The sequence below is a fragment of the Sinocyclocheilus rhinocerous genome, unplaced genomic scaffold, assembly GCF_001515625.1.
Source record: "Sinocyclocheilus rhinocerous isolate Xijiao unplaced genomic scaffold, SAMN03320098_v1.1 scaffold30, whole genome shotgun sequence".
Taxonomy (NCBI): Eukaryota; Metazoa; Chordata; class Actinopteri; order Cypriniformes; family Cyprinidae; genus Sinocyclocheilus; species Sinocyclocheilus rhinocerous.
Window position 1 is genome coordinate 234,861 of NW_015657838.1, and position 10,979 is coordinate 245,839.

General features: G+C 36.9%; 1 protein-coding gene across 3 annotated transcripts in view; it reads right to left on the bottom strand.

Moving 5' to 3' along the window:
- The window catches only part of LOC107721601 (partitioning defective 3 homolog B-like), a 334,485-nt gene that overhangs the window by 232,151 nt on the left and 91,355 nt on the right, over positions 1-10,979 (bottom strand). For all 3 annotated transcript variants that reach the window (XM_016529701.1, XM_016529700.1, XM_016529699.1), the window contains exon 6: positions 10,833-10,909. In XM_016529701.1, coding sequence (XP_016385187.1) covers positions 10,833-10,909 — 77 coding nt within the window. The remainder of the gene's footprint in view (positions 1-10,832; positions 10,910-10,979) is intronic.

Consider the following 10,979-nt stretch of genomic DNA (forward strand, 5'->3'; position numbering starts at 1 on the left):
TATATATATATATATATATATATATATACACAAAAATCCAGTGGACAAAATGAGAGAAATTGAAAATTCCCCTTCTCAGCTTCATAAAGTGCTTGGTACATTGCATCCTGGGATTGCCTTCTCTACAAAGGCTACAATTTAACACAATCTGGCCTAAAAAAAGGTATTTTTCAAAGCAGCATAATGAAGTTGCCTACCTTGTAGATCAGCTTTACAATAATGCCTGTAGGAGCAGCCATACTAGGATTTGGAACAGAGCTCAGAACTCTCGTTTCTTTCGTTCATTACCTCACTCCTACTTTTCCTCAACAGGCAAACAAATGAACTGTGAAGAAAGCCTGCCACACAGTCTAAAGATGAGGACAGTGGATGAAAGCATGGCTGTGAAACAGGAAAGGGGCACTTGAGCAGGTGTCCTCTTTATTTACCTGCTCTCTCTTCCATACACACAGAAGGTACAAAAAAAGGAAATAAAAGGCAGATAGGAATAAAAGAGAGCAAATTACCAAAGCTCTCTCGTCTTTTCAACTCTCCATCTTCAAAGTGCTGAGCTTCAGCAGCTTTGCACACATAAGAGCTGTGGTTCAGATTAACAGTATCTCTTGTGATTGTGTACAGGCCGAGTGTGGGCCTGCTTCGCAAGAGTTCCTGGAGAAACATGCGATACTCCTCTGAATGAAGGACTATCTGAATACAGTTGCTGTTTCTTTATGTGTCGGCTATTGTGTTGCGGATTCAGAGATGTCTGATGTAGGCTGGAGAGGATTGAGTAATGGAAAATGTATGTGAAGAGGTGTGAACAAGGCTGTGTGTTTACCTGCGAGTGATTAACCCAGAGTAAAGCTCCCCTACAGGGTTGAAATAATCCTCCTATTCAGAAGGACTTTAATTCGGCCTCACAATCAGGGATCCAGTCACTCAACAGGGATGCAGAAGCACCGCATATACAATCATGCTCTCTAATACGCCAGACTCATAGCATTCAAGGATGACTAATGTTAAACCCGTTTACCTTCAGAATAAATAGAGGGGCTCATAAAACTTATTTAAACAGCACTTTGCAAATAGAAAGGTAATTGGCAGGTTACTTTAGACCAGCACTTCGTCTTAACTGCTACTCGTACAGAAATCTACAAAATTATTTTCAACTTAATGTCTACAGCATGTACCACATCTGTCCCACGAATCTGATAACCACAGTAAGTTTGATGGTAAACACACTAACAGTGGAGATCCATGGGACAAATGTTTTGAATGCATTATTTGAGCTGTAAAACTGCCTAAACCCTCTTTTTGGGATGGGATTGGAGGAATTTCTAATAGGTGGAGTTTTCAGTACAGATCAGTACTTGCATGACATTCCTTTACCAGGATGAGCCTAGGATGCCAAAGATGCTGTCAAAAGACATTAAAGTGATAGTTCACACAGAACTGAAAATTCTCCTTATTCACAGTATTTCCATACAGTATGACTGGATGAAGACTTGTCAGGTTCCAAATCAGGTCAAAATGAGCACCATAAATGTGGTCCATCAAGGCGGTCACAAACTGGATAAGAAGCGTTGCGCCACGTCTACGTAAACTCACAGGTATCGCACACAAAACGTGTAATGTTCAATTCAAGACAGCAGCCCAAAACAGTTAATCTAATCACCAAACAGGCAAAACTTCACTTCAATAATGAACAAAGTTGTGTCGAAGAGTTTGAAGTACAGAGTTTGACAAACACTTTAGACTTACTTTTCACTGTTTTTCCCAGTCATATTATAGATTTGAAGTAATTCCACAAAAGCTCTAAAATTGTGCACTCAAACACAGTGCCTTAAAGATGTGTTGTGCAAGATTTGATGTCAATGACAACTATCAAGTGGCATATACAGGTGCATCTCAATAAATTAGAATGTCGTGGAAAAGTTCATGGATGTGCATTACTCAGATTTGAGAGATATGGCAGAGAGGAAGATAACTGAAACTATTGCATGGCTCCAGAAGACTTAAAGCATAAAGCACACATTGTATTGACAGCTTTTATAGTATTTATTGGTGTTTTTTCATCCTTTACTATCAACTTCCACTGAATTGAAAAGAACCGCATAAACATTCTACTAAATTTCTCCTTTTGACTGAAACATCATGTGGGTGAGTAAACAGTAACATAATTTAAGCAGAATATATATATATAAACCCAGAATTGATATTCTAATTATGTCATTCTAAATGTCATAAACCAAACACATTCTCATCACTCTTAAAAATAAAGGTTCTTTATCAGCATCTGTGGTTCCACGGAACCTTTCCATTCCACAATAGTTCCTTTTTAGTAGAAAGGGGTTCTTTAGATTTAGATTAAAATGTTCCTCAAACTAAGAAAAATGGTTCTTTTAAGAACTGTTCACTAAAAGCTGTGATTCTATTGCATTTCTGCAACAATCCCTTTTTGGAACCTTCATTAAGAGTGCAGCATGAGTGCAGCGAGAATTGGTGTATAATTCATATGAATCCATGCTTTTTCATACAAATGTATTATGCCTCACTGACGGTTATATTTAGGGGTGGACCTTCATGCTTACTTTTTCTAAAAAAAAAATTGTATGTTTCTGTACAAATCACATCATAAATTCATATACGAAATCACAGCAAAACTGTTACGTTTTCTTCTGAGATCAGCTGCATAAACTTCCATTGTAACTGCCACAAACCTTTATGAATACTCTACAAACCTGTAGGCCAACAAACTTTAAATGCCCCGATCTGAGATTTCTGAGACTCACATTCTGAAGTTTAAGTCTCCTGATTGATCCGCAGGATGCATCTAAGCTGCTCACTGCCATGCTGTCAGTCAGATGCTTAAGCTCAGAATGGGGCTCTTAGTGCACCTCCCATCACCATCATCATCATCATACCGCCGTATCGATCTGAGGTGGCGCTGACACCGTCACAATGCAGCTCTAATCCACTACCATACTGACCGCTGAGCCCCAGATTACCTGCACTACCTCTTTTCATCACTTCAATTACCTTTCACTTGAAAACAGCTCTCGCTTAATTGATTCAAGCTTTCTATTAAAAAATCTTAAGCACCCAGGTACAATCTTGAGGCAGAAACTAATACAAGGCAAATCTTTGATACTGCCGTTTATCTTAGCCGAAATTAAAGCCCCAGAGGCGGCGTGTCTGAAATGTTATCCCACAGACTGAATCGAGATCAGTTAAGAGGAAATGCGGAGTTAGACGCAGGAGTCAGGCTCAACGCTGATGGGGTTAGAGTTTAAGATTTTCTCACTGTCTCTCTGATAAAGCGGATGGTTATCAGTGGGTGTGTGTGTGTGATTGGCAGAGAGGGTGATGAGAGGATGATGATAAACGGGTGTCAGTGTGAAAGAGGCCCGAGGGGTTGACAGCAGGGATTCAACGGCACAATGGCACAGCAGATAAGAGCACACAGATGAGTCTGCGGCCCCTCAGAACGACTACACAGAGAAATACAGACAGAGGAAGGAAGAGAAGAGAAGGGAAAACAGACGGAGAGAGGGGGGAAAAGGAACAAATGTGGAGAAGTTAAGTGTTTATGGAGAAGGGGCCGCAGCGACAGACGCCAATGACACAATAAGATGATGAAGTGATGGGAGATGAAAACACAACAGACAGAGGTGCAAAAAGGCCAAATGAGACACATATACAAAGGAAATATAAAACAGACTGAGAAAAACTAAGAGGCTGAGGAGGAAAAAAGATAAAGACTGAGATGATAGGTTCAGACAGACTGATAATAAAAAGACGAGACGTTTCAGAACACTGGAGCTCGGCGAAATATATTGAATACTGACAACATATTTGCAAAGATTTCGCAGATGAAGCAAAATAAAAAAAAAAAGTCCATTAAGTCCACCGAGCGTTCTGTTTCAATGGATCTATTAAAAACTCTGATTCCATTCATTACTGTATTTGAATCATAAAAAAAAGTGACAGTAAATACATTTACATTATTACAAATTCCAAATACAGTGGGGAAAATAATTATTTGATCCCCTGCTGATTTTGTAAGTTTGACCACTTACAAAAAAATGAAGGGTCTATAATTTTTATGGTAGGTTTATTTTAACGGATAGAGACAGAATATCAACAAAAAAATCCAGAAAAAACACATTATATAAAGGTTATAAATTGACTTGCATTTCAGTGAGTAAAATAAGTATTTAATCCTCTACCAACCAGTAAGAACTCTGGCTCCCACAGATTGGTTACGTGCAGATTAGTCCTGTCACTTTAAGAAATTGCTCCTAATGTCTTCTTGTTATGAGTATAAAAGAAACCAGTCCATAGAATGTGTATCTTCCATTCAAACCTCTCCCACCACCATGGGCAAGACCAAAGAGCTGTCAAAGGACGTCAGAGACAAGATTGTAGACCTGCACAAGGCTAGAATGGGCTACAAGATCATCAGCAAGAAGCTTGGTGAGAAGGAGACAACTGTTGGTGCGATTATTCGGAAATGGAAGAAATACAAAATAACCATCAATCGCCCTCTGTCTGGTGCTCCATGCAAGATCTCGCCTTGTGAGGAAAAGGATGGTCATGATAAAGGTGAGGGATCAGCCCCGAACTACACAGGAGGAGCTTGTTAATGATCTTAAGGCAGTTGGGACAACAGTCGCCAAGCAAACCACTGGTAACACACTACGTTGCAATGAGTTGAAATCATGCAGTGCCCGCAAGGTCCCCCAGCTCAAGAAGGCACATGTACAGGCCCGTCTGAACATCTAAATGATTCAGAGAAGGCTTGGGAGAAAGTGCTGTTGTCACATGAGAACAAAATTGAACTCTTTGGCATCAACTCGACTTGCTGTGTTTGGAGGGAGAGAAATGCTGACTATGACCCCAAGAACACCATCCCTACAGTCAAGCATGGAGGTGGAAACATTATGCTTTGGGGCTGTTTCTCTGCTATGGGTACAGGATGACTTCACCACATTGAAGGACCGATGGACGGGACCATGCACCATAACATTCTGGATGAGAACTTCCTTCTCTCAGCCAGAACACTGAAGATGGGTCATGGATGATGGGTCTTCCAGCATGACAATGACCCAAAATACCGCCAAGGCAACAAAGGAGTGGCACATTAAGGTCATGGAGTGGCCTAGCCAGTCCCCAGACCTTAATTCTATAGAAAATCTGTGGAGTGAGCTGGAACTTTGAGTTGCCAAGAAACCTTAAGGATTTAGAGAGAATCTTTAAAGAGGAGTGGAACAAAATCCCTCCTGAGATGTGTGCAAACCTGGTGACCAACTACAAGACACGTCTTACCTCTGTGCTTGCCAACAAGAGTTTCTCCACCAAGTTTTGCTTGGGGATCAAATACTTATTTGACTCACTGAAATGCAAATCAATTTATAACCTTTGAACAGTTTTTTTTTTCTGGATTTTTTGCTTGATATTCTCTCTATCCGTTAAAATAAACCTACCATAAAAATTATAGACCCTTCATTTCTTTGTAAGTGGGCAAACTTACAAAATCAGTAGGGGATCAAATAATTATTTTCCCCACTGTAAATGCTGTTCTTTTTAACTTTCTCTTAATCAAAGAATCCTGAAAAAAAACATATCATGATTTCCACAAAAAATATTAAGCACCAACCCCAAACTTTTGAATAGCAGCATACATGTACTTTATATGTAAGCAAAAGTGTTTTACCATGTATCATTGTATTGGTGCATATAAATCTAAATAAATAAACACATGTTCAACACGTGAATAACAAGGTGGGAAAGATACCATTTATAATTTAATGATTTGTTTTACCATTCTAGCACCTTCAAATAACATCTGAATCTACTTGTTGAATGACGGCTGATCTAATAAAAAAAAACAGAAGGGGAAAAAAACAGATCTATTTTTCTATTTGTGTGTATTTTCAAGATGCACCTTAATTTCAACAATTCATTCATAATCTTAAATGTAAGAAATACAACAGTAAAAATCTAGTGACCATTTATAATTTAATGATTTGTTTTACCATTCTAGCACCTTCAAATAACATCTGAATCTACTTGTTGAATGACGGCTGATCTAATAAAAAAAAAACAGAAGGGGAAAAAAACAGATCTATTTTTCTATTTGTGTGTATTTTCAAGATGCACCTTAATTTCAACAATTCATTCATAATCTTAAATGTAAGAAATACAACAGTAAAAATCTAGTGACAACATTGTTGAATGTCATAAAAAGGTTGAAAAAAAGAGATTTTAGCTTTATTTTTGTGCCCCACAGCACACACGTGAGTCTACATCTAGCTTACACACAGCTAATAATACACAAAGTATAACTTAACTGGCCTTATTTCTACCTGTAGTCCAAGTGTATTAAACCACATGATTCATGAGGACTCATCTGTGCTCAGAAAATATATATTTTTTTAATCTCTTCCTGTTTTCCAGTTGACAATACAAGCCTATTCACACTATTCACACATCATCAATCATGACACACAAGCAGTAAATTGTATGGTAAATCATTCATAAAACAATTCTCACATAAACCGTCACATTGAATTCAAAGCAACAATTTATGTCAGTTTTACAAACGATTTACATAGAAATCCTTTATTCTTGAGTTTCATGAATGAGGAGCAACAGTTTTGCCGTTTTCTCACAACAAACAAAACAATGCATCCCTGTAGACTCCATTCGCAAAGTGAAAATTCACCCAGTAACACTTTATTCGGTGAAAAAAAATGATCAATAAGATAAATCTTTTGGGTCATGAATCAAGGAATTTATTACATTATTACATTATATTTATTTACTATGATTACAAACTATTATATATTTATGTATTTATTTTTACAATACTTTAGGACTATTTTTATGGTACTTTTTATGTTTTTTTTTTTGTTTTTTTTGTCGTTTCTTGATCTTGTCAGACATGGTCACTTCAACTCTTTTTCATATGAGTTCTGATTTTTCAAAAATTCACATTTTGTGTTTCATGGAAGAAAGAAACTCATACGGGTCTGAAACAACATTAGGCTGAGTGAACTATTTCTTTAAGGTGACCAACCATAAAGCCACTGAACACTTTCTTGGAATTACACATTCCTACAACCTACAAATGTTATTAGCAAAGTGCTGTCCATACTAATGGCTTTCAATTTCTATATTCAAAGTGCAAGTGATAATTCATTTTTTTCCCCCTCTCAATTTCAAGGATCATTTGCCGAGAGCAGAGAGCATACAGCATTCCTCACAGTGATGGCACAGCCGGTTGCTATGGTGAGAGGCTGGTAGAGAAGTCATGCTGTGAGGATGTGACCCTATCAACCCTCCTTACTGTCCGTCTGTGCTCTGAATGTGTTTAGGGGAATATTTGACTCCCTCACAAAATCCATTCTGTGCAAACAGGAGATTGTGAACGAAGATAAAACCTTAAAGATCTACAAATATGTGTCTATCCAAGATGTAGATTAATTTGTTAGAGAAATTTAGCATTGCATTACTTGTTCATCAACGGATCCTCTGCAGTGAATGGGTGCCATCAGAATGAGAGTTCAAACAGCTGATAAAAACATCACAATAGCTATGTTTCCATCCAACGTTGGGAATGTAACTTATGCGCAAATTTGGAAAATATCGCATAAAATATTTGCAAATAAAGCACCGTTTCTATCCAACTAGGCAAAGAGAACAAAAATGTAATTTCCTGATAAACTGGCACTAAATATCACTAAGAAAAGTAGGAGAAGCCACTGAATATAATAATTTTCATATATAATAAATTACTTGAGCCTCAGAGCGAGCAGACAAAACACAATAAATGCGGTCATTGCTATCGGAGGTGGATGCCTGTTGTTTGGGAACGCAGTCCTGTAAGACAATTCTGGGAGGCAATTATACGGAAACACTTTGATGACAGAATTTGGTTCAGGCATTGCAGAATGACCAAAACAACATTTGAGAAGCTGTGCAACGAGATCAGTCCGCTGGTTAGTCAGGTTATCCTTCTTTCTTCTGTTGAACACAAAAAAAGATATTTTGAAAAATGTTAGTTTCTGAACAGTTGATGGGCACCATTGACTTCCATAGTAAGAAAAAAATATATATTATGGAAGTCAATGGTGCACATCAACTGTTCAGATACCAACATTTTTCAATCTTCTTTTGTGTTCTACAGAATAATGAAAATCTTACAGGTTTGCGCATAAAAATAGGGTGATGGAAACAAGCTAATAATACACAAGTAATCCACATGACTCCAGTCCATCAATTAAAGTCTTGTGAAGAAAAATTAGTTTGTGGTTGTAGGAAAAAAAAAAAATCATCATGAAGCTGTTTTTTATTTGAAAACGCTGCTTCCTGCTAAAATATAAGTTCTCTATCCATAATATTGCTTTCTTCATTTAAAAAGTCATCTCGTCTGAATCAGGAGAGAAATATGCAGTTTCCAAGCAAAAACAGTCAAAACCTTTCTATACAAATACACTGGTCAATTTTAGTGTGAGAGGACAACAGGGGATGGACTTTTTCACAGGAGGAAAAATTATTATGGATTATGGACTGGTATTTTGGTCCGAAGTGACAGTTTAAAGTTAAAATGCCTTAATGATTAATTTGTTTGTTGCAAAACACGCAAGCCGTTGTTTCTTCATGAGCCATTAACGGAATTTTCCAAATGAAATGTCGATTAAAGAAGTGGTATAGGATCCTGCAAACTTTGGATGCGTTGATGGAAGCAATCTATTCCATCTATGTTTTGATCATCGTTCTGAATCTGATCCAGACATACTGTTTTACAAAAAGTGATTTTCTCAGCTTTTTGTTCAAAATGTTACTTTTTTCATGAAACTTACCCACATTCAAGTGTTGATAAGAAAGTTTGCATAAAGCTAGAATAAAACAGGTTGTTTTGTTTAAAAGCAGAGGCATATTGCATGTTCAGATATTCATGTAACAAAATATTCTGGGGGCCATTAAACTTTTGTGAAAATGATCAAAAATGCTGGCGGTGTCTGGCAACGGTTTTAAAAAAAATGCTGGCAGGGAAAGAGTTAATTGATGGACTGGAGTCGTGTGGATTGTTGTGATGTTTTTATCAGCTGTTTGGACTCTTATTATGACGGCACCCATTCACTGCAGAAAATCCATTGGTGAGCAACTGACAATGTTAAATTTCTCCAAATCTGGAACAATGAAGAAACAAACTTATCTACATCTTGGATGGCCTGAGGGTAAGCAAAGTTTTAACACATTTTCATTTATGGGTGAACTATTCCTTTGATAATCTAAACAAATCAATTTCAAACACCAATATGTTTAGAACCTATTATAACCAAGAATGTCTAACAAACATTGATGAAGAAGGCATAAATTAACATATAACATCCAACAGAATGAAAGCACGGAAAAGATAAAAAAAAATAAAAATTCAATTTTGTAAAAACCTGCCAGCAGTGATGATTTTTTAATGTAGCAACGCATTAAACTGAAGCCTGGACAATATGGCCACTAAGGGGACTAAAGTAAAATAAAAATAGAAATACAATAAAACGTTTTGTAAATTGATAGATCACCTTAAAGAAAGCATGATTCAATGCCATTCATACCACTGTGGTCCTGTCTGATGCGTGTGTGTTTGAGAGTGTGTTGCTGGTAAATGGAAACAGAGAGTGTATCAGAAGTGTCAATCAGAGGTACTGAAGGCCGAGAGTGAGCTCAGACTCTAATATTCAGATGCACTCTGGGATTCAGAGGAGGTTGGCGAGAGAGTCTCTAATCCCAGACTGGCTCATTAGTCATCTCTCTCCTTGATTAATGCATGTGTTTGTTTGTGTTGTGTGAGCCCTTCCCCTCTGCTTTCTGAAGCTGCTTAATGAATAATCATTTTATATGCAAGTGCCACAAAGCCTTGATCTTCTCAATGAGGAGCAGGAAAATTAGGATGTTAGCTAATGATATGATATGAAGAGAAAAAGAGAGAAAAAAATAGCACAGATTAAACAACAAAAACAACAACATATAAAGTACAGCGGGATCTAAAAGTGTAAGACCTCATTGAAAATTCTGTACTCTTGAAACCAAAGAATACTATTACGTAAAATGAAAGAGGGATATTTTAGATTCTGAACTACTTCTAGATCAATAGTGAAATAAGTAAATGTGTGTCACTGATCGTGTCTCTTTGCACAGACGGTCAGATGTTCTTGTTTCCACTGAAGCACAAGATGCACTTTGGATCATTTTTCAATCTGAAGAACATGATCATAAGGTGTTACACATTCATAAAAAAAATTAATAAAAAAAAACCTTTACACTAATTTTTCAATTCAACTTTCCACTTAAAACTGTTCTGCTGATAATCTAATTTGTAAAAATGAAAATTATATTATTAAACTACAAAACAATGTAAAATTAGAAGCATTTTGACTAGTGGTCTCAGACTTTTGGATCCGACTGTACACACAATGCTGTTAAAAAGTTTGGGGTCTATAAAATGTTTTTAATGATTCTATTATGATCACTAAGGCTGCATTAATTTGTAATCAGCAAAAACAGTAATTTTGTGAAATATTACAATTTAAAAATTTACTCCAGTCTTAAGCGTCACATAGTCCTTCAGAAATCAATCTCAAGAAACATGTCTTATTATCAATGTTGAAAACTGCTGTGCTGCTTAATATTTTTGTGGAAACCATGATACTGGTTGTCTAAAAATCCATTTTTAAACATTATAAATGTCTTTACTGCCATTTTTAATCAATTTAAAGCATCCTTGCTAAATAAAAGTATTTTTTATTTTGGGGAAAAAAAAAAACTTACTAAACCACAAACTTTTGAACTTGACACTGAAAGGGCCAGATTTGTTGTTGCAGGTGACCTCGGCTGTAAAGTCCATGTCAGTCTGTACGTGGATTCCCTACAAAAACAAGACAAATGCACAGAACCAGTGAGAAACTGCAAGAAAAATGGGGGGGGGGGGGGGAGAT